Below are 25,552 nucleotides of genomic sequence, written 5' to 3'. Positions count from 1 at the left end.
TTTATTTGTAAATTACACTGCATTAAGATGTTTATGAACAAGGATCCCTGGTATCTTCTTGAGAAAAAAGTACGATTTCATTTTTATGGCATTACTAAGCCAAAGTAACTTGCCTTTGCTTCCGTAGACTCCATTGTAGAGCAGATTGTATCTACCAAATTTTCATGACTAATCATGACACCCTTGGCTAAGCCTAAAATTTTGGATTCAAGCAAAAACTTGAATTATAACAACATACATAAAAACTGAACACAGGTTTTAAACTCAAAATTACGACAGAGTAACTATATTTTCTAACAAATTTCCAAGAGTGAGTCAGTGAGGTAACAGAGTACTATACAGTAATCACTGTAATGTTGTTTAGTTCTAATTCATGATCAACGAATTTTGGATAAGATTCGCTAACGGTTTTTAAAAACCTACGCCCAGGAAATCTTGCCAGTAGACAGTTATATCTAACATCTAACTGTTATCAAAAGGCTACTAGAACTTTAAGCACAAAATCGATCGGCAAAAAGATCGCATAAGAGTATAGAAAACTAATGGTGGATAGAAATTAAACTGTCTGAATCAAATTGTTTCTTGAAGTGATAAGTACTACAGAGCTACATAGGCAATGTAAGTAACTACTAATCATTTACACAAAACACTACAGTGGTCGCTTGCAAATGGATAAGAACCAAGGCAGATTAGAGTTGAATATAATGAGTGTTGTAATACAGAAGATTTAAATAGCTCAATGTATCCGACTTTCGGCATCCATACTGTATGTTAAACTGAAGCCAGTGATTTAAAAATTTAATATTTGGCTTGAGAACCAAGCCATAGTATTTTTTAGGGAAGTCTAGTTCTGAACTAAATCTACAAGATGACCGAAATCGTTGAGTGTGGAATTTGCAGCATGATACACTACTGACCAACACCAATAGCTAGAAATCACTTACCATGCAAAACAACCATTATTTTAAATGGGTTAGCTGTTTGGTTGGCCAAGTTGACTGATGGAGATTGTTTTAGATCCAACATTCTTGAAACTGTTTTCAGGGTCAAGATATTAAGTCCAGATTTTACCTAGTTGTGTTTTTATAGTTTGTACAGTCAACCGTTCAAGCCACTTTAATTTTAAAAAGTCAGTAAATGAAATGAAGCGTACACTCAACAGAAAGCAGTTAAAGCGAATTTCAGTCATTCACTATCCCCATAAAGCCTAAGTGGGAGTGTGACATATACCTAGGACTTTGGACGAAGTTGAAAAGGTCAAAGATAATAAGAGGGAGAGTAGGAGCTCCTGGTAGTATGATTCGGAGAATCTTAGTGACAGTGGTCCGATTTCGGCAGGTAAACTGACTAATATATTAGCTAGAGTTTCCTTAGCTGGACTTAATCCCAACTGTCTAGTCTTAATCATTTGAAGGAATTCAGATAATTCTTAAAAGTCTAGCACTCCAATCAAGCATAGATCAACAAATTCATTAGCGAGTAAGAAAAAGGACTGATGAATGCAAGCTCAAACTTCAAGTCATGAGAGAAAACAATCAAAACAAACACGGAGAGCACCGACGACAAATTACGGATAATCAACCAGATCCCAGTCCAAGAGATGTGAGACAATTGTGGAGAAATTACAGAAGCTTACTTTGAAGTACGTGCTAGCGTTGCTAAGAAGAACAGGAACAGCTTCACAACTAAACTAACCAGCTCAGAAACCATAACACCTCCAAGATCCCCAACCTGAGCTACAAATACTTGCCATAATTCCAGAGGGATCAGTTTGATTAATACTCCTAGGCGATACTATAATTTATGGATGACCTTTGAGCGACGTCAAAGTGACCTTGAGAATGTACACCTATTAACTAGGACTAAATGACGGGGACATCTGATGGTTAGGAACTGCATTTAAGGTTTTCATCACGAACTGACATCAGCTAAGATGCCAAAACACTATTTAGCCAAATGAATGACTGGATTTCGCACCAAAACCCAAGACATGTTATTCTAAATCTGATTGGTTTCATCCATAAATTATAGTATCGCCTACCATCCTTATAAATCATTCAACCCATAACTGGAGCTTGTGAACACTGAGCTCGAGAAAACCAAGCTAGTCTCAGAATTGGATGTGAGCGTTTTAGTCATGAATTTACCCTTTATCATGTTGCAGACAAAAGACGTCCAACAATGGTATAAATTTTTGAATTAAAGATGGCATTAAACTTTATAGATCGAGAGGTTTTGTTGCGGTGTTTACCATAAAAAACTTGTGCCAAAGAAGTACATGATTCTCGTGAAGGCTCTTTACTTCAGAACTATTGGTTGAGTAAAACCTTATAGCTAACCGTTATCATAACTGGTAACCGCTAGTGGTGTTAATAAGGACTGTCCATTATTCCCATTTTCATTTTACTTTGATATGTCCATAAGGAGGGATTTTGCAGACGCATTTAAACCTCATTGCATTATCGAATGTCAAAAAGAATAGATTGCGTACATGTTTCGTGAAAGTGTAACGACCAATTCTTACGCAAGTATACATCCATTAATGTTAGTGATCACATTATCACATTGCTATTGGACATTGAATCCGATGTTACGTCGATTTCTCACAAAACTTGGCACGAACTTGGTCGACCAAGCATTCATCCTACTACCTATTGCATAGAGAACGCATCAGGCACCCCAATTAAAGCTTCTGGAATTATCCAATGTATTGTTAAATTTAATGACCTAATAATCAAATCTAAATGTTATGTTACTGACGAATCTTTGAGGCTATTGTGTTGTGACTGGATCACAAAATTAAAAAGGTCTGATTACCCATCTTATTTGTAATCTCGACTTTAAAATGTCCGATTAGTCATCTAATCTTCTTTGTAATCAAGTATCTTCCTATTTTTGCCTGATGTAAAAATGGAAGCAGTTTTCTAGTGATTTTCAAAATGATCACAAGAGTAGGGTAAGACGGAAAAGATCATCCGGAATAATCCGCACCCAGCTTCACACAAGGGTGTAACGCCAGCTCAATTATTATTAGGAAAAAAGACTTGGACTTCATTTGACGGCATGTTTCCAGAAAAAAGAAGGCCAGACTATAAACCCGAGGCGAGGAGAACTAAATGTCAGTTTTCTGATGGGGCTAATCAGGAGTAGCCGAAAGAGAAGGTCGATCGGTGGCAATCAGAAGTGACCTTAAGAACAATTGCATTTCATTAGCTAAGAAATGCATTGATTTCCCAAGGGATAGATTTGATAGACATAAATGAGTATTTGTCCATTTTATTCGGTAGCCCAATATACTTTCTTGTCCACTCTTGTCTTTGATACGTTTTGTGATTGTAGTTTTTCCCCGTCGCCACTGATACGTCTTGTTGATTGAACGCTGTATTCGGATCCTAAGCTAATTTCGTAACCCCCAAGCTAGAACTACACAGCGACTTGAACACGAGAGAAAAGGCACAAATATGTGGGAAGCAATTTACTTCAAAGGTTCGTTCATGTACAGAAAATATAGGGTTTTTATAGTATTTTAAAAGTCCTTGGGTTTTACTGAAAATTCTAGAATACTGCTAAACATAGTAGCAGTGTATTAATTAGCCAATCAGAATCTCAACATGTGACTTTTCATTTTTCCTATTTTACTAACAAAACTTCTAATCAAACGCTGATTGGATAAAATGACCCTTAATGTCTTCCTGAGCTTGTCATGTCGATTGCGAGAAATTTGCAGGATCATCCCAACAGTGTTCTCGCTCAAGTAGCCAAGTGGGGAGTTAGCGCGTAGCACGTCATGTATCAGTATCAGATTTCAAACACCGTCTATCATAATAAACTTCACCACAGACATAATTTAGATGTGATATTTGCTTCTTCTAACTTGACAGGGACTGATCTATTACCAGGATATTCAATTATCAATGTGAAATATGAAGATAATAAAGCCCTGTTCGGTAACGACACTGAAAAAACTGGCAATAATGCTAACATTTTCGATATGCATTTCCCTCTCTCTAAATGCAAAATGTTCCTTCAGCACTGATCTGGATGGATGCATGAACTAATGACAGGAGACGAAGTGGTTGAGTGCGTCAATCTCTTCGCTTATCTTGGAAGTCTTATCAGACCTATTTGCTCGTTTTTGAAGAAATCTTAACAGAAATTCAGGAAGCCTGATTGACTTTTGTCAACTTCCGTTACTTATGGTGTAGGATAGATGTTCATCTACCGACCGAATGGAGAGAACACCGCAGAGAACTTAGTTCTGTATTACTTTATGGATGTGAAATATAAACTTTAAAAACTTAAGACATGCACAGGCTGGATGTTTTTGGTTATAGGCATCTCTAAAGCAATGCTCGCGTTTCGTGTAACGACCGAGTGGTTAATGGTGAGGTTAAACTCATGGTGCTAGAAAAAAAATTGGAAATCGGTTGATGAGGTAGTAAACATTTATCAACTGAGATGGTTAGGATATGTGTTACACATGCTCAATCATAATCCACCTAAACGGACGCTGGTAGCTGACGTAAAGTAGGCTGGAAGAAAACTAGGGGAGGCCCAACCAGAAGATACTGTTAGTCCATGAAGTCATTTACTATGGGCCTGAGGTATGTCGGTAGATGGTGACTACATGATCGTGGTCGGCGAGATGAGCACGATCAGTGGTTAGGAACTCTAGGTGACAGCTCAGGATCAGTACCAATAGAGTAGATACACTCACTTTTTGATGCTATTTTAAAACTATCTTACACCGTTCATTATATGAATCAATTCTTTTACAAACATATTCTCCATGTTTAATCATTTATTAACCTCAGGTTCTACATTGCTTCTGACTAACTGACTGATAATCAATCAGCCAAAACTCTTCCTTTAATAATAAGAACTAAACTTAAGTTACAGATTATTTGAAAGACGATGGAAGATAGTCTAGTTGGCAGTCCGCATTTAAAGTCAAAACAAATTTTCTTAATCTATGTGGCTCACATATGGAACTGATGAACAGATTAGAAATAAAATATAAATAAAATAATATATTTGTAATATCCCAATGAATAGAAAATTAGATTTTCTGACGTTGCGTGACTCAGTGTAAGCCACTTCTTCAGAGTATAAATAACCAAATCAAAATTAATCCCAAATTATATAGTACAAAAGAACAACACAAGAATTTTATGTGCGATCAATCAAAAAACAGGTCTGAACAAGTCAATGTCATGTCATTTCGGTCAAGGTGATTTATAAGCGACATGTATGTAAATTTGTGTGTATGTGTGCAAGGTCAGGGATGAAAAAATGTGACCTTTGTGGTGCGAAAGGATAAAGTTTAACTTGTATGTACGATAAGTGTGAATAGAAAGTCCAAGTCGGATGTACAGTTAGGCCTTCCTTTCTACTAAGAGCAGTAGGATTAAGCATTATATGGAAAGCTTAAGCTACTCTCCTTTCTTTGTAGTTGGAAAAACCTTTTGTAATATTTTGGTGTTTTTGAAATCGATTTGGTGGTTGTTGAAAATGGCGTGAGCTGCTATTGCCGATTTAATTTGAAGTCTATCCAGTTCTACGGGATTATTAGGTGGTTTCTTTGTGTACCTAATGTGTTCTTTGGCTCGAGTCAGGATTTCATGAGATGACTCTTCAATATAGAAGCCATCACAATCGACACATCTTAATTTGTAGACACAGTTCTGTGTTGACTGCAATAGCAATGCATGGTATTTCATTCGAGTTATATTTTGCAGTGAAACGTCTAGTTTTAATACACTTCTGATAATATTCATAGGAAAATTATTAAATCGCAAGACGTTAATTACATTCTTTTGTTCTTTTTGTTTGTCCTCTTCTGATATGATGATCTTGTTAGCTCTTCTAAAAAGATTTGGGGCTAGCGAGATCTTTGCACTGAATGGATGTGCTGAATTGAAGTCAATGTAACGATTTGAATGCATTGGTTTCCGGTAGATAGTTAGGTTTAGAGCTCCACCTAGGTTTCTTTTAACTCAGCAACCTAAAAATGGTAGTTTACCGTGTTCATTTTCATTCCAGTACGTAAATTTAATGTGAAATGAAAGTGTATTGATCCGTTTTCGAAAAGATCTTAGATGAGTCTTTTTTTATCACAACAAAGGTATCATCTACATATTTAAGTCAAATTCGTGGTTTAATGTCGTTGGTGAAAATATTGGATTCTATCTGTGTCATAAACAAGTTGGCTACAGTCAGGGAACGGGAGGTCCCATTGCTACACCGTTAGTTTGTATCATGTTCTGTTAAAAGTAAATAGTGTCGAATTTAAGCAAAGTTTTAAGGATTTTATGATTAGATTAATGCTTGAAGGACATCTGTCAGATAAAGCATTGCAAACCACTGATGAATTTTAAGCATTTATAAATAGGAACACTAGTGTATAATGAAACAACATCATACCTTACCATGAATTTATTCTTTTCGATAATTAATTCCAATATTTTTGATTTAAAGTCATAGGAATCCCTAATTATATTATGTAGGTTAAATTGTAGTGTAGTAGTAACAGCTCAGATATTTCGATAATGCAAATGTGTGTTCGTGAAGTCTACTATAGGTCTTAGAGGGATGTCTGGTTTATAAATTTTAGGTAAACCATAAAAACGTGAATTACTGTATGATTTGGGATATAGAGCAAACCATCACGAGACACCAACCATTGGTTTTAGTCCTTTTAAAGGTTGACTTGTCTCTGATTTGACTTTATTTTTAATCGATAGAAATTTTTTTGGGTCGATCTTTTTATATGGTCCTGTAGCCATATGTTCAGAAACTTCATTAATATAATCTATTTTATTCATGACCACTGTTGTGTTGCCCTTGTCAGCTTTTGTGATTATAATAATTTTGTCTTTTCGAAGAGAGTGTAGAGCCTTCAATTCTTCTTTTGAAATGTTAGGCGTAAGGTATTTTTATATAGTTGAGACCATGAATGAATTGAAGCTATGCCATCATGGAAAACCTGGAAGCACTGGACGACCACGATAGGACGGAACGGCCGTCAGGTGCTTCCAGATTTTCCATGGTGATCTAGGTCCGATCGACTCATGATCTCAACTATATAAAATTACTAAAATTTCCACAAGACCCCCTTCTGGTAAGGTATTTTTGTTTAGTCAAAATATGGGATGCCTTTTGACGTAGTAAATGAGACTCTTTTTCAAAACAATTATAATCACAAAAGCTGACAAGGGCAACACAACAGTAGTCATAAATAAAGATTATAATAATGAAGCTTTTGAACATATCGCTACAGGACCATATAAAAAGATTGACCCAAAAATCACCTTGACCGAAATGACATGACATTGACTTGTTCAGACCTGTTTTTTGATTGATCTCACATAAAATTCTTGTGTTGTTCTTTTGTACTATATAATTTGGGATTAATTTTGATTTGGTTATTTATACTCTGAAGAAGTGGCTTACACTGAGTCACGCAACGTCAGAAAATCTAATTTTCTATTCATTGGGATATTACAAATATATTATTTTATTTATAACAATCTACCCAATGCTCAATTTACTCGAAATTATTAAGTCAAACCTTTGTAATGATACCTACAGATTAGAAATAGAATACGCAGTGATATGCTTTTACAATAAGTTATATGCGTAATGCCCCCAAATGCCCTGGTACGGCCGAGAGTGGGGAGAGTCTGCTCTCCCTCTCCAAATGCTCTCACATGGCCAGCGAATATATAGCCTCTGCCAGGGAAGTCCTACTCACTGCCTTCTCGTGGCGGGGGTGTTGTTTACGAAAGTGAGAGGACGAAAAGCGAATGTCCGGCGCTTTAACCGGGTTGGTGGACAAGGCGAGTCCACCTAGGGGAGTTGGAAAACCCTGATTCCAAACCAATGGTGCACATGGGCTCCAGTATCCTGAAGGAACGAATGGCGTACGAATCAATCATTGATCACCGGCTACCATGGGATTGCATCTCCTCACGATGCTCCACTGCCTTGTGGACTAGACCTTCAGGTCAAAGGCTCGGAGTGTGGCCCCCTAAGAAAACCACCTGCTTCGGTTTGGGCACCCGGGCAGTATCACGGCCCACACACAAATAAATGAAATGATGAATTCTATTGACGATACTATTCTCGCTCATATTAGAAGCAAGACAATTTACACTATTTTTATTATTACCATTATTATTATTATTATTATTACTATTATTTACTACGTCGCTTTTTCGCTCCCTTTATTCCCAAATTGTGTATCCTTCCTTTCCAACTTATGCAGTAGCTCGCCCATGGTGGAAACTCTGTTCTATCTAAACGATCTCGAGTCACTGACTGGTCGAAATTGAACGCTACCACCGAATACGAATGTTGAAACAGCCTTTCTGAAACCATGTATACCATTCAAACTGGCTTCCTTCAACGTTCGCACACTAATGCAGATCAGACAACAGATAGGGTTGACTATGTCTTTAGAAAGTCTTAATACCGACGTCTGTTGTCTATCGGAGACCCGTATTCAAGACTCTAGTGAAGTACTACAAATCCGCTCTCCATCTGTCGCTTTGAAAAGCTTGTTTTACGTGCGTTTATCCAGGGACCCTGTTGCATCTTCGTCTGGTTTTGCTGGCGTTGGTGTTGCACTAAGCGCTAGGGCTGAGGCAGCACTAATCGATTGGATCCCCATTAACAATCGGTTATGTGCTGTTAGATTAGAAAGTTCCATCAAAGTGAGAAGAAACCGGCGTGAGAAACGGTGTCTTTTCGTCATCTCCGACTATGCCCCGACAGATTGCAGCCCGGATGAAATCAAGGATGAGTTTTACCATCAGTTAACAGTTCTTCTCCAGAAAGCGCGTTCGACAGATATTGTAGTACTAGCCGGAGACTTGAATGCCCAGGTCGGGCGTCTAGGCACAGAAGAGAGTCGTTTAGGTGGCCGATGGGGACTTGTTGGTCGCAGGACAGATAACGGGGACCGTTTGCTGCAACTGTGCACAGACCACAACCTATTTCTGGCCAGCACTAACTTCCGGCACAGTCATCGCCGGTGTGCCACCTGGCATCCTCCCTCTGCATCCCAAGCCTGAACTCAGATTGATCACATCGCGATCAGCTACCGCTGGCGTGGCTGTGTACAAGACTGCCGCTCCTTTTGGAGTACCTATCTGGAGTCTGATCATACCCTGGTCTGCGCCAATCTCACCTTCCTTTTCAGTGGCCGAAGGATTGACCACCACCAACGGATCGATGTTAGTAAACTGGCTGCAACTTCTGTTGCAAGTAAGTATCGAGCGGAGCTAGCCTCTAGGCTAGCTACCATCCCATCGAAAAGTATAGATGAGCATTGGTTGCATCTTCACGACGCCATGAAAATGGCGAGTAAAGCCGCTTGCGGCTTCGCGAAACGTCCCGCTTACAAGCACTGGGTTTCTTCTGGCTCCTTACAACTGATGGAAGCCCGTCGGTCTACTCCGGGTGACCGTGAGTTTGACCACAAACGAAGGCTGTTACGTAATGAAATCGGGCAAAGCTTGCGTAAGGACCGGGAAGCCTGGTGGTCGGAGCGTGCTAATAAGATGGAAGCAGCAGCTGCATCTGGTAACTGCCGGAAGCTCTTCCAACTCATCCGAGCCACTGGCAGCAAGAAGTCTGGTGTGAGTGAAACAATCTACGAGGATGACGGGATGCCAATCACTAACATCCCTCGACGTCTTGGACGATGGGCGGAAGTTTTCGAAGGGCAGTTCAACTGGCCTGCTGCTCCGGCAACATCAACCAGTTTGTCCTGCCCCCCATGGCCGGTGACGACTGATCCACCAAACGAGGCGGAAGTCCGCAAGGAACTCCAACTCTTGAAACGTTACTAATCACCGGGCCCAGATGAATTACCTCCGGCTCTTTTTAAAGATGGTGGTGACTTTCTGACTAAGGAATTGACTGTGTTGTTTGCAAAGGTTTGGGAGCAAGAAAGTGTTCCAACATCATGGAATGAGTCGATAGTCGTCCCTATCTTTGAAAAGGGTTCACGTTGTTCCTGTAATAACTATCGGGGGATAAGTCTACTTCCGATTGCGTCCAAACTATTGGCTTCTATCATTCTTCGTAGGTTGTTTAAAACCCGAGAACGATTGACTCGCGAGGATCAGGCTGGTTTTCGTTCTGGTCGAGAATGCATTGATCACATCTTCACCCTCCGCCAAATGTTAGAACACCGTCATACTTATCGCAGGCCAACAATCGTAGTGTTTCTTGATATCAGGGCTGCCTTCGATTCGTTGGACAGGACTGTTCTCTGGGATTGTCTATTGAAGAAGGGTGTGCCTGAGAAGTTCATTAACATCTTAAAGGCCCTGTATACGAATACCTCAGGCAGAGTGAGGGCATACAACCACCTTTCTCCCTTGTTTCATTCGAGCAGTGGGGTTAGGCAGGGTTGCCCAATCTCACCATTCCTCTTCAACTTTGCCATCGATGACATCCTGGAAACAGCTCTGATGGATGTAAGTAATGGCGGTGTGGATATGTTGCCTGGAGAACGACTTCTCGACCTCGAGTATGCGGATGATATTGTCTTACTGTGCGATGATGCCCAAGGCATGCAATCCGCACTTAATCAGTTGGCAATTAGTGTCCGCAGGTACGGCATGTGCTTTGCACCCTCCAAGTGCAAAGTACTCCTACAAGACTGGCAGGATTCTCATCCTGTACTCACCCTGGATGGTGAGCAGATTGAAGTAGTTGAGAAGTTCGTGTATCTAGGTAGCTACATAAGTGCTGGTGGTGGCGTGAGTGATGAGATGGATGCACGTATAATGAAAGCCAGAGCGGCTTATGCCAATCTGGGCCATCTTTGGCGCCTTCGTGATGTTAGTCTGGCTGTAAAAGGTCGGATTTACAACGCGTCGGTGAGAGCAGTTTTGCTCTATGCTTGTGAAACCTGGCCTCTCCGAGTTGAGGATGTTAGACGACTCTCTGTGTTCGATCATCGTTGTCTCCGAAGGATTGCTGACATACAGTGGCAACACCATGTTAGTAATGCAGAGGTTCGGCATCGTGTGTTCGGGCGCCGAGACGATAATTCAATTGGTGTGACCATCTTGAAACACCGACTTCGGTGGCTTGGACATGTTTTACGAATGTCGTCCCAGAGACTTCCACGTCGTGCATTATTTGCCGACTCTGGGAGTGGTTGGAAAAAGCGGAGAGGAGGTCAGTGTATGACATGGTGTCGTGGTATGAAAGAAAGCTGCAAAGGGCTAGCTTCTGTTGGTCCTTCACGACTCCCTAGCTAGGGTCCGAGGGATGGTGCAACACAGTGGCTAGAGACGTTATCAGATATGGCTCAGAATAGAAGCCAGTGGCGATCCTGCTGCAACCTTCTTTTACCTTCTACATAAAGAGTGGTTCTAACTTTCTTAACTGAAAGAGTCTTCTGGTTGTAAATTTCAGTCCGCCTTATCTTTTCATCTCTTCTCTTCCTACTTTCATTATTTTGTGTGGCGCATATGTATCTGGTGCCCTTTTGTACCAATATATATGTGTTTAAATAAATAAATAAATTATAAATATATGTGTAATGGCACAATTAGACCGTAGAAAAATTCCAAGTCTATGAACTATATTAATTTACGGAATAATACTTTTGGTAATGACTTTCACTGTGTACAGCCTATTCAGACACTGTAATGAACATTCTGATGTAAGAAAAACAGTATATAGCATTACGAATGGTTGGAGTGATGAGTGTTTTGACAATAAAACTAAGGAAGTATCTCTCAGAGTACAAAACATTGCAATCTAAATTTCATTTTCATAATGTTTTGACGAAAAATTCTGGATGTGCAAACTACTTAACGAAAAAAAAACCCAAATATATACACACCTGTACTGCCACTGGTATAACAAATGAGGCATAGATCTTTCTCAGTTGGAGGCTATAAAGCAAAGCAAAATTAAACATCATTACTATAAATGAACTGCTTTCGAGTTCATAGAGAGAACAATTTGAAAACACGAAACATTATTAAAACCAATTTCAAATGTTTTAATAAATATAGTTACATAGGAGGTCAGAAATGCTAGAAGCTAAATTACATTTAATTTTTATGTAGTGATTAGGAGCCTCCAATCACCACCTAACATTTCAATAAGATGCACACGATATCGAGTCAATCAGACTAGCGACCATATTGGAAATTGATCGACAGAATTCGATAAGCACAAAAAGACCAGACAAACAGCTGGTTACTACTCAGTGATCAATTAAAGTATTAGGACAAATTATTTTAAAAATTACTAGGAATCAAAGTACCTCCATGAAAACGAGATTTGTCAACATGGGAAATGAGCTATTTCATCGATGTGTGGGGTAAACTTAAGATTGTAACAAAGAATAAAAAAGCTGCGAATTGATTTTGATATTTCTTAAGCTTAATCTCACTAAACTCACTACTATGCCAAGTCCTACCAGGCGTGTATGATGATGAGATTCAACAAAGTATGGAGAAAAAAAGAACATAAGAAAAGTAGTTTCGCATCTTATTTAATGTGCACTGACTTGATTCGCTAGAACGATGGCAATAAAAACACAAAGAATTCATTAGTCTTCAAGTGTATCATTAAATACACGATGACGCAACATCAGTTTATCTTAATTGATCTGTAGGAATAATTTCCTTTCGTTCGCTGATTTATACGACTAAAATGAATAGTATCTGGTAATACATGAGTGTTATGGAAAAAGATATGATGATACATGTTTTCATTAAGTGTGTAAACATTCTACTAAACAGCTACGAATTATGGCTGAGGAAAAACTTCATGTTTTCAAGTCACCTAAGTGTATCGTAGTCAGTAACTGCAGTTATGTTTTTGTTGATTTAGTCACTCAACTGTAGACATTTTAGGATAATTTCTATTATAAAGTTAATTGGAGGTATGTCTTTAGCTATATCGTAATTTTTCTTCCATCATGACTTACTGCCCTACACTAACCACGTCCGTAGCATGATGGAGTGATATTTTTGTCGTAGAAATCATTTTCCATGTAAGCCAGCAAAAACGACAGGTAACGAAACACGCCTTCCGTCATGGTTAACGATAGTGTGGATAATATTTCCCCCTTCATTTTCTCTGTTCGCCAGATGCAAGGCCAAAATACGAACAAAAGTGAAGTTCATCTTCACCCCAAATTATGCACAAAGAAACACTTTTGTTTAATGGTCCCTCTTTACCCTAGCAAAAAATTTTGATTAGGGCAAGAACATTATCCTGAGATTTCAAATTAATTTTAAAAATTGATTTAATACTACACAAACGATAATGTATGCTCAGATCTATAATTCACAAACACAATGCAAAAAATTTGTAATTGGGACACAAATTATTAAAAAGGATTATAGGATTTTCAACCAGAAAATATAACGACAACGACTCACAATTTTCGGTTTCAGATCACTTCTTCCCAGATCCTGAAAAAAATCATATATATATATATACTTTCTGTTTTCAGCTACAGTTACTACTCGTTAGTGATAAATGCTATTGTGAATGGAGTGAGGAAATGGAATATCCCAAATGATCAAACAACTAAATAGTATATGTCACCATCAAAGCTTTAACTGAGGTCTCCACAATTCGTCTGAAGGAACGTGATAAGTTCCTGAATCTGGAGAATATTTGACAGACATTAAATTGAGAAATTCAATCTCTTGAAGTAACTAACCCTGTGTCATATGTGAACCGATATTCACTGCCTGACATAAATTGTGACACTAGTTTTTAAACGTTAAAATACTAGAGTGTTTGATTTCCACTGACCAGATGATTCAGGTATCTATACATGCTTTTGACAAAACAACTTAGATTGGACTTAAGAAGTGTATATTCGAAACAAAATATCAATTGTACTTAATTTGCATGCATATGCTGTCAATAATTTTAGACATAGAATACAGAATCCATACCTTAGGACATGGCATATATATATATATATATATATATATATATATATATATATATATATATATATATATATAAGTTTAAACCTTATTCACCTGTCAAAACGCTCATCAATTTGCAATAAAATAATTATATTTTATGAGTCATAGATCTACGTGATAAGTTGTAAAATATATCCACTTACCAATTTCGTTATGTAGCACATAATAGTAATAATAATGTTAGTGAAATAATGCTCACTTTTCTCCTTTACACCAATAGGACAATGATTTGACTTAGACGTATATATCTACACTAGATACCATGCCGGTGTCTACTCTACACGACATCAACACGTGACTGGCCTAACCAGAAAGTGAATATATTCCAACTTCAACAATTGACAATAACAATAATAACAAGGGTAGGAAAATATACAACAGACCTAATACCTGCCAGACTAGCTACTAGTCTGACTAGATAAACAACCAATCATTATTTTTCTCAGAAAAGGGATTTATGGAGACTATAGTAATTGAATAGTTGAGTTCATGAGTCAATTAATGTTAGACCACCATAAAAACCAGGAAGCAGTGGACAACCGTTTCGTCTTAGCATGGAAACCCTCTGAAGTGCGCATCCACGACTCCACTCGCGAGATTCGAACCCACGACCTATCAGTTTCGCGCGCGAGCGCTTAACCTCTAGACCACTGAGCCGGCAACCAACGATGTTAATGTCCAACTTCAACCAATCCACAAAATTGCGCTACTATCCACCGTTGTCTTCAATGAGTTACTATCTCACAACAGACCCAGCTGAACTCCACTGACCACGCATTCTCACTAGAACTCCAAGAAATACCTCTTGAAGTCAGTCACTAGTGAGCATATGATGATCATTATCAGAAAGGTGTTTTCCATGGTGGTCTAGCTTTAATTGACTCATAAACTCAACCACTATTTTTCTCGCCCACACATCAGTTAGATTATATAAAAGTCTTTATTTGGTGAAAAATAGTTCATGAATTTGAATATTCAGATTTCATAATTCTGAATTTGTTAATAAAATCCCCTGTTATGCTAACGGAGTATCGCTAAGCTCCACATTACAATTTATAAGTAGTGAAGTTTGATTTACAAGATAAGACCTGATAAACGAGTAAAATTATTGTTCAGATCAACTGATTGAGAACTGAACTGTGATTCCATCGGCTTAGTAAATGTAAACTGAGTAGCGTCCCGGTCTCCATCCATGATGTAAACGCATAATAAGTATGTAGTCACTACATGTATATGCACAGTTTCATGTCAGAATGGTTTTTTGGTGTTATTTGTTTCATATTCACTTTCGTTTCAGGTTGATTTATTGTTTTTGAATTCAAGTGATACGAATAGTCCTACTTTCAACACCGTTGCTATGAAATACTAAAATCATTTGATAAATCACATGTGATAAGAAAACATTATTTCTTGGTATTTTATTCACGTTTTTTTGAAACCCTAAAAGCCGACACCCATAATTTATTCAAGCTGAAAAGCACAGATGATTGAATTGCTAACATATTTAAAAATATAAATCTTGAATGCCAAAATCGCATGAATAACAAATATTTCTAAACAATATAAATAATACATCCTACACTGATTATCTAGCTATCTGTATTGTAGATAAGTAAACTTTAAAAATTTTATATTTAATTAATTTTTGTAAAGCCCAAATATTTCGTGTTCTTAACCGATCAACGAGAAAATCCCTTAATTTCAGTTGCCAGACGCCAAGAATGGTGAGCTGGCAGAGAGAAAAAGTGATGAGTAGAAAATTAACATTAAAAAAACCTGATATTCCATCAGAAAAATTTGATTGTATTGTAGTTTAGTCTCAGCGCTCCACTGACAGATATCAGCAGGAAAAGGAGATGAACAAAACGGAAAAATATTTGCTGTTAAGCGGCTTCAGATCAAGAGAACAGTTCTTAAAATCTATACCTTAGAATTTGTGTGTGAATTTTAAATACATAAACGTATATTTCAGTTTTGTAGGACAGATCGTTGTTTCTGTTGAAAGCAGCAGAAGTATAATACTTTTCTTGCTTAATTCGATTAGAGTAAACACAGGTTTGAATAATGATTCTAAAAGATTTATTATTTCAGTGAGATAACTAAGAGATATTTAAACTTTACCTAATATACTTCAAATATCTCAACGTTCAGTAAAGACATCCGTAAAACACTCAGTACATAAACTGCTTAGATATGTGATCGAAGCAACCAGTATGGGAATGAGTAATGGTGAGTAAACGTGTTAAGATTTTTCACTATACTGTAAACATGAAATTATAAGCCATTCCAAATGTAATATCTCAAAAGTTAATTATTTCAACATTCTCATCTTTTCTTTCAAACGGTTGCAAACAGTTTTAAGTCTTAAGCAGTGAAGTCACCCAAGGATTTAAGAAAGACTGAAAGACTTTAAAATACTGAGTGTTCCAGGTGTTAGATCAAAGAGAGAGGTGAAAATCACCAGATGTATTTAACCGAGAATAACAGATGTTAGTCACATAAAAACTATCTTAGCACGGTACGACTGTAGGTAGTATAATCTGTGGAATAGACATGAAGCTTACTCATAATGAATAGCATATAAATGCAACTCACTTAAGAAGCAATATGTTTGAGTTTTACTTAAAGAAATGTGTTTTTGAGAACAAGAAACAGTTGAAAAATATTATTATACGTTGTTTTTTTCTTGAGAAAAAGTCAATATTTAAAACTTATTTCCATATACGATGAACTATCCAGTCTCCTAAAATAACCATACTTACTAAAATAAAATTTCCTCTGTTTCAATCAACGATAGCTATACACGGTAACTGTGGCAGAAGGAGAACGTGACACATGTTTGACTACTGATCCTTCCAAACGAATGAATGTATTTCATAGAATTACAGGATTATTGCCTTTTAAAATCAGCACGAGGTTCTGGGTTAAGGGATTCTAAACTTCAAGTAGCTGAGAGAAGTGAACACTGGCCTTTTAGACAGGCGAATTAGCTTCATGTTAGAAAGCTCAAATATAGTCTGTTGAAGATAATGCATCATTCCATAAAGCAAACAAACAACTGTCAATTTAACCAACATGGTGAGTATAGTGTTGCTTGTTCGAATGCAAGTGAATGTTAGGAATCAGTGGTTGGAGATCTCATGCGCTAAAGATTAAAATAAATTACAGTGATATATATATATATATATATATATATATATATATATACAACCACTGCCTACCTCAACGGTCGGTGTTATCTGGTGTAGAAGTAGGCTGGAAAAAAGCTTGGGGTGACCAAACCAAAACGTGGCACCAGTCTACGAAGGTACTGACAAATAGACTGAACCATGTTAAAAGGTCTATACTACTACCTGGGTTGAGGTCTGCGTGACTGTAGTAAACAATTGTTACGGATTGAAGTATATGGCTCAAAATTGTTTCCAAATGCACAGATTCATTCACTCTTTATCTTCTCCCAGACTCTAAGCTTCTGAATTCCTTATAATTTTTCTTATTTTACTAACTTGAGTGTTCTTGAATCGTATCTTAGATGCCTAATCTTTTCTATTACCACTTACACTGTTACTACCTTGGAATTTGGCCCAACAATTTCATCTCTCTGTGCTAATGGGTTATGGGAGATTGGACCGATGTACATGCATACCAGGTTCTACGTAGCGTTTGACTAACTGACTGACTAACACACCTAATTACACTTATCGAATAATCTTCGATACTACTATGTTGAAAATTTTGAATAAAACTCACCAAGAATTCATCAAATGAATAAATTTTCATCGAAGAATTATACTGGGTTTTTAGATCTTCAAAACTTTGATCCTGGACTGCAATGACAATGACTTTTAATGATGAATTAAACTTCTCTAGGATTTTGATGGCTAAATCTGCTGAATGGCACATTAATATGACGAGCCCAGCTAGAATTGTTGAGAAAGTAAGAAAAATATTCATTATATAAATAATACCTAGTCTAAACATCTGATACTGAAAGAATTATCAACTCTCGTACTAGTAATGCTAGCTAGGAATTTATTTTGCAAAAACTAGGTGTTAATGAATATTTGTACAATCAGCATTAATAAACAATACAGTGAATATTTTTATTGATGAATCATCAATATTTAACCTTCGATTGCTTAATGACAGGATCAAGCCTACTGTTGTTTACTTTATGTTGATTAATAGGGCTTATTACGACTTGGAGTAATTTTCAAAATTTAGACTACAAATTAAGTGCAGTGTTTTTCTATTCAGGTTATGTTGCATTGTATGCATTCATCCCATATTTTATCTTTCACAACTTTATATTGGTACAACAGCTTCAAACAAATGTCGTTAAATTCTCCTTTGATTAAATCATACAATAGTTTTTTTCAAATATATTAAAGAACTTTAAACGATTTTTATTTAGGTAATATAAAATAATATATGTTCTGGATCAAATTAAACAATAGTGAGTTAAAACAACATTTCCAGAGATACAACACAAGTATATTAAAAGAATTACTTTGTTGAAGAATATGTTGCATAGTTGGATCACCCAAAGTAGCATACAGAGGGACAACAGTATACGAGTAACAAAAACAGGCATATTGTGTAATAAACCACTAAAATGAAATAGAGACAATAAGTCAAGGTTAGAATTAAATGTTTATGATTAATATTAACGAAGGCTTTTTATATAGCCATCAATATAGTAGAGACTAACTTTCTGGATTGAAATATATATTCGCATAAACAAAGCATTGATGTAGAAAAGAAAATGATTTTGTTAACAGACAAACTCCAGTTGCTTCTGAATAATTTTATCAAAATGTGCAAACAAGGCAATATCCTAGACTAGCATCTATGAACTATAGTCCCTCAGGTATGTTCTCGCCCTTAATTTAATTTTATCTTCTACTGGAATATACAGAAATTCTACAGTCTAATATAATAGAACAGAATTATTCAACTCAACTTTGGTTATCATCTTCTTATAACACCGCAAATACTAGATCCGGTATATTTCTATTTTATAAACATTTGTGCACCTCTAACAAATACGGAAACCATAATGTATTTAAACAAATAAATTTCCTCAACCTAGATTTTTTTTGTGAAATATCCTTATGAGTAAATGAAATCCACATTATTTATCAATCTGAATGTGAAAAAATGATCACGTTATGGTTAGGATAAAATCATCAGGAATTAGATGTACGGTCCAAAATAGGACGAGAAGCGTTGCCTGGATTCCACTGCTAGCCACCGTCCATCTTTGCTCATAATTAGGTGTATGGTGTTTATCTACATTTGACTGTGTTCACATCTCCGAGTTAAGATATTTACTCTAATAAATTAACTCACAATCACAATAATAGCAAAGAGTGCTGGGATTGAAAAAATATTTTGAATACATACAAGTCACAGAGATGCAATCAACTTGAAAATAGTTTTCATAAATGACTATCGTGAGTAGGAAATAGTATTCAGAAACAGTAAGCTTATCTCAACTTGGAACTAGTCAGTGCACATTCATGGTTTCACGTGATATTGAATATAGGACCTTTAGTTCACATAGAGCTTGATTTCTTTTAAGTACCGAATTGTTGTTTAATAGCCCACGTTTTTTATCTTTATTACTTTGCAATAAAGCTCGATCGTCATCCAGTATCACCAGTAAATATCCAACTCCATGTAAATTTATAAACAACTATTAGTAAATTAAAAAATACCCGATACAAAATGATTCAACTACCATACATAAAAAAATTAGATGATGATTTGGATAATGATTTAGAATTTTAATATGAAAACGTGAAAACTCCAAACAAAACCATCTAAACTCTTAAATATATATCAGATCCATATGACTGTAACCTGAGATCATCTATCACTTTATAACTATAATTTGTAGAATATTACCTATATTATCATTCCATTATAAAACAAACGCATACATATTGACAGAATTAAAATCTATTTCTATGGCGCAAGTAAGCGCATAAGTTAAGGAATTCGGATATCTCAACGCATCCTGTTACTCGCAAACTAAAATCACTGTAGCTATGATGGACGACAAACAAAACCTAGGTTCTTTGTCTTGGACTATCGAGACCAAATAGTTCATTATAACTTTAAACAAAGAAACGTATCTACCCAAACAAAAAATACATATGAAGCCAATGCAAGAACAACGATTCCTCAAGACAGCGTGCTTACTTACTTAGGCCTGTTACCCCTCGTGGAGGAGCTTAGACTGCCCAACAGCACTCTCCATCCAGCTCTACCCTGGGTAATCCTTTCCAGTTGTTTACAGTTGCTATCCACTCCTCTAGTGTCTGCCTCCAACTCCCGACGCAAAGTGTTCTTTGGATTCCAGGTTAGGGCTTGCCTTGTGACACACTTTGATAATTTCCCCAACGTATGTCATATCCACCTCCAACGTCTTTTCCTAATTTCTTCTTCAGCTCGAAGCTGGTTTGTTCTCTCCCACAGTAGGTTGTGGCTGATGGTATCCGGTCAACAGACATTCAGTATCTTGCGTAGACAATTGTTTATAAATACTTGTGTCTTTTTAGTGATGATTGAAGTTGCTGCCCAAGTTTCAGCTCCATACAGTAGGATTGTCTTGACGTTCGTATTAAAGATTCTGGCTTGCAGACAGTTGTTTTGGGTTCCATATGTCCTTCAAATGTAGGAATGCTGCCCTTGACTTGCCAATCCTCGCTTTTACGTCTGCATCGGATCCTTCCTGTTCATCGATGATGCTGACCAGGCACGTGAAAGCTTCCATCTCTTCCAGAGTTTCTCCATCAATTGTGGCTGGGTTGGCGTTCTCCGTATCGTATTTCAGGATCTTGATTTTTCCCTTGTGTATGTTGAGGCTTGCTGATGCAGTGGCTTCTGCTACACTGGTTGTCTTTGTATGCACTTGTTCGTGTGTATGGGATAAAAGAGCTAGGTCATATGTGAAGTCCAAATCGTCCACTTGCAAGGCGAGAGAATGAACTACAGACCAAACTTCTCGTTCATATGGAGTAGAAAATGTGTAGTCTGATAGAGAATAACCCAAAGAGATTCAAGTCTTTAAAAATTAGTTGATTGGTTGAAAATAGATGTCCAGCATTTTCCTTAGTTGTAATTCTTACCAAAGAGGACTCGGTACACGGACATAACTTATTACAGTTAAATTATTAAAAATCTGAGACCCTATGTCGTGATATTAATGATGAACGATAATACTGTTGGATTATTGAAGGTAATGACAGACACTAATTAGCTTGGAGTTATGACCGCATTCTTACTCAACAAAAACCATTCTATTAGTTTTGTAACTGCGTCTACACGAATGGGTCGTCAATTAACCTTAGACGAATATCTACAATCGAATCCCTCCCATTATCTATTCTACAGGACTTCAACAACTCCGACCAAGAAAACGTTGTTCGCCTGACTAGAGCGTAAATATATTTCCACACTGAAAAAGGACAATAATAATAATAAGGATAGGAGAATACATAACACGACCGTTGTTGCTACATTGACGTGGTGGTCGGGTTTGCCTATCGTGATGAACCAATCGAGCTATACTGGCTGGAACAATCGTTCCTCAAGGTCCTACCATGCCAGGCAGGTCGGTTGAAGAGCGGTAAGATTAAAAGCAGCAAACCCAAAGTCCGAAGGCGAAGTCGTACTGCTGACTGTAAAGAGGTGTGGCAGCAGTAAGGTGTTTCCCTCAGACAACCAGAATAACAGCGATGCGGCCTTCCCACAAAGCAAGGGTGGGATTTAAAAAGTTCGACCCTAAAAATGCACACTTCGACTTATAAGACAGATATCTGTCTCCGGCGGTAAGGTCCCAACAAGTACGGAGCTAACACAAATATTACCCACAAAAAGGTCGTGTGTGACCGACCTCAAGCATTTGTCCCTTGAGCACTGCGGTCACGCTCTCAGGTCAGGATGAAGTAAAAGATGGCTTTTACAGAAAGCTCTATGAACTTCTTCAAAAAACTAACCGCTCAGACATACTACTCGTTGCAGGTGACTTTAATGCCCAAGTCGGTAGCTTAAACCAAACAGGAAGACATTTAGGTGGGTAATTTTGTATCCAAGAACAACCGAGTTCACATTTAGACAGTTCTGAAAACGAGGCTGACCCAGATGTTGCTTGGAAAGATATACGAACATCTGTGGAAACAGCAGCAACATCTATTAGTAATTTAAACTAAAAGGTTACGAAAAACCAGTAGATTTCTTCTAAGTCTATCGCACTGATGGATTCTCGTAGACTCATCCCATCAGGCTCTGAACATGATGAAGAGCGTGAACAAATCAGATCTAGGTTATCCAAAAGTCTACGGGACGATCGTGAGCAGTGGTGGGCAACGAAAGCAAAAGAAATGGAAAATGCAGTGGCTGTAGACAACACCAGACGACTCTTCAGACTATTAAAAGAAACCGGCATTAAGAAGTCAAGTGTAAGCGAGACAATCTCGGAAAAAGACGAGACTCTTATCTGCTCTCAGTCCAGACGTTCAGAACGATGGACGGAACACTTTAGAGAAAAGTTCAGCTGGCCTTCAGCTACTCTAAAGTTACCCACCATTCTCAAACAGTCTAAATGGAATATTGAAGTAGGTCCCCTGAATCTATTTGAAGTTCAAAAGGCTATAGCTAGTCTGAGGCGAGGAAGAGCAGCTGGTTCAGACGGATTGGCTCCAGATGTCTTTAAGGATGGTGGTCCAATTTTAGCGATTAGGTTGGCTAATATTTTAGCTAAAATCTGGGAGTTGGACGTGATCCCATCTGACTGGTCACAATCACTGATCGTCCCAATATATAAGAAGGGGTCAAAATCATCCTGTGGCAACCATAGAGGGAATAGTTTGACTAATATAGCATCTAAAATACTAGCTTCAATAATTATCGGGCGCCTAACTAAGACTCGTGAACTGCAAACACGAGAAAATCAGGCCAGCTTCAGACCTGGTCGTGGCTGCATTGACAACATATTCACTATTTGTCAGGTTTTAGAACACATGCATGCTTATCGGCGTCAGACAATAATAGTTGTTCTTGACTTAAAAGCATCATTTGACTCTGTAGACCGAGAGGTCATGTGGCCGTGTATGTCATTGAAAAGTGTACCTCAGAAGTACATTAACCTTGTGAAGGCTCTTTACTCGAAAACTGCCAGTCCAGTCAGAGTTTATGGTGAAATGTCATCTAATTTTGCAACCTCAAGTGGTGTCCGACAAGGCTGTCCACTATTTCTTTTTCTGTTTAATTTCAATATAGACCTACTGCTGGAAACAACGCTCTCGTCGACTGAATTTTCAGGAATTGATCTCTTACCACTAGGTCCACTTATCGACTTAGAATACGCAGATGACATAGTCCCGTTTGGTGAAGACGCTGACAAAATGCAGAGTCATTTGTTATAACTGAGTAATAATGCCAGGATGTTTGGGATGCGTTTCTCCCCATCTAAATGTAAATTGTTGCTCCAGGGCTGTCCTGCGTCAGCACCTGAACTAAGGATAGGGAGTGAAGTAGTCGAACGCGTCAACAACTTCACTTACCTTCGAAGTCTGACCAGCCCTAATGGGTTGGTGTCTGACGAAATCTCTGCATGGATTCAGAAAGCCCGTTTGGTTTTTGCTAACTTACGTCACCTATGGCGAGGACAAGATATCTGTCTATCAATTAAGGGACGAGTATACTGCACAACAGTTCGGTCAATAAAACTTTACAGCTGTGAAACGTGGCCATTAACAGTAGAAGATACTCGTAAACTAATAGTATTTGACCACAGATGTCTTAGAAATAATGCTCGCATCTGCTGGGATAACCGGGTAAGTAATAGTGAGGTTAGACACAGGGTATTAGGGAGTGATGGTAAATCAGTTGATGAGGTTATGAATCTTCATCGAATGAGATGGTTGGGCCACGTGTTACGGATGCCTGAACACCAATTACGACGACGCGCAATGTTGACTATTATAGGGGATGGTTGGAAGAGAGTTAGGGGCGGCTAAACCAAAACATGGCATCAGTCAATAAAGTCACTAACTTCTGGTTTGAGTCTTGTTGGTAGATGCAGACTACTTGGTTGGGGTCTGCGTGACTATCATAACCAATGGTTGGAGACTCTGTGTGACATGGCTCAGAATCGATCACAATGGCGTAGGTATATACACTCCCTGTTTTCGCTTAAACTATGAGATTAAGATTGTTTCATATCTTTCTTTCTTTCTGTTCTATATCCTTATATACAATCTTTCATATATTCCCACCATTAAATTAACTACTTCGATGAATTCGGTGTTCATCGTGTTGTCCTAATGAGGTATGGCAACTTGGACCGATGAATATATGTATCTGGTCCTACACCGTAGCTGACTGACTGACTGAGAATATATAAGTCATCTAACGCCTATCATACTATCTACAAGTCTGACCATGCAAACAACCGATCATTAACATTCTAGCCCACAGATCAATAACCCAGATTTAAAACAACAGTACAAAAGTGATTCGAAACGAAAATTGTTTAAATTAAGATAATTTGCACACCTGTGGTGAATTTCGGCCATAAACACCTACAAACCGTTCTGATTCTGGATACTTAGTCATGATTTCAACGAGCGCTGATCCAAAAGCCTGAATTTTTTCATCAACCTTGAAAAGTATAAAGTATTAGATGGTATTTTTAGAAACTTCTTGATAAGTAATCCATGAATATGGCTCATTAGTAGTATATCTGCTACCTAAACACTTTCTTGTACCTGAAGACGAAAAAAAGTGTAATAGACATCATTTTTAGTTCACAAGCAAAACTAGTTTATCTAAAAAATTCTTGAACACACATGGATATCAGCATTTTAAAAATCCCCACAGAATATTCAAAAACGAAGAATATTTGTGCAAGATTATGACTTTTCTACAGAGCTGAAACCATCGAGATCAACTTCAGAAGACTAACCTATGTATCCAAAAGAGATTTAGCCTTTGTGTTTACCTTGGTCTATGAGGTGGTCACCATATGCATGAACTAGATATTATAAACCCCTTATCTAACCTCCACTAATTTCTTTTGTGTTTATACCTACCCTGCCTTCTTAATCTATACATTCATCCTCCCCGATCCACTCTCATCACAATTACCTTGACAGAACCCCTCTTATCATATACTATATTCACACGACATTATTATTATTATCTCCGTTAGCGAGACAAAGTTCCCCTACAATCCATTTCATTCACAGGATTTGTTTTATTGTATAAATTGTAACTTGACACTTTATAACGAATCATTCTAACCTTCGGTAAGAGACCTTTCCAACTTACAAATGACAGAATTTTGAAGTATTTATGCCGTAACATATGCAAAAGTTGGCGATTTTAAGCATACAACGCTGTTTATTCACTACCATGCCCTATTTTGGAAATTTGTAAAATAACACATGCATTTATTGAAAACAATCGTCCAATCAAATATTTGTGTTTTGAATATATAGATGTATACGGAAAGTGGTAAAATAAGACTACGGGGTGGGGGGGAAGCAAAATTA

At 37.6% G+C, this 25,552-nt stretch overlaps 1 protein-coding gene across 3 annotated transcripts in view; it reads right to left on the bottom strand.

The window, feature by feature from the left end:
* Smp_175090.1 (long-chain-fatty-acid--CoA ligase) overlaps positions 1-25,552 on the bottom strand; it is a gene marked incomplete at both ends in the record, with an annotated part of 51,472 nt that overhangs the window by 17,606 nt on the left and 8,314 nt on the right. Inside the window, 7 exons of one of the 3 annotated variants that reach the window (XM_018788657.1) lie at positions 96-193; positions 11,870-11,921; positions 13,425-13,457; positions 17,739-17,908; positions 18,499-18,598; positions 24,555-24,659; positions 24,699-24,766. In XM_018788657.1, the coding sequence (XP_018654178.1) occupies positions 96-193; positions 11,870-11,921; positions 13,425-13,457; positions 17,739-17,908; positions 18,499-18,598; positions 24,555-24,659; positions 24,699-24,766 (626 nt within the window). Of the gene's footprint in view, positions 1-95; positions 194-11,869; positions 11,922-13,424; positions 13,458-17,738; positions 17,909-18,498; positions 18,599-24,554; positions 24,767-25,552 lie in introns of those variants that run through there. The other 2 variants (XM_018788658.1, XM_018788659.1) reach the window with 2 other exon arrangements.

This window comes from Schistosoma mansoni, chromosome W, assembly GCF_000237925.1.
Source record: "Schistosoma mansoni strain Puerto Rico chromosome W, complete genome".
In the NCBI taxonomy this organism is placed as follows: domain Eukaryota; kingdom Metazoa; phylum Platyhelminthes; class Trematoda; order Strigeidida; family Schistosomatidae; genus Schistosoma; species Schistosoma mansoni.
Note: the sequence above shows the minus strand (reverse complement) of the source record. Positions and strands in the feature narration are given on the sequence as shown.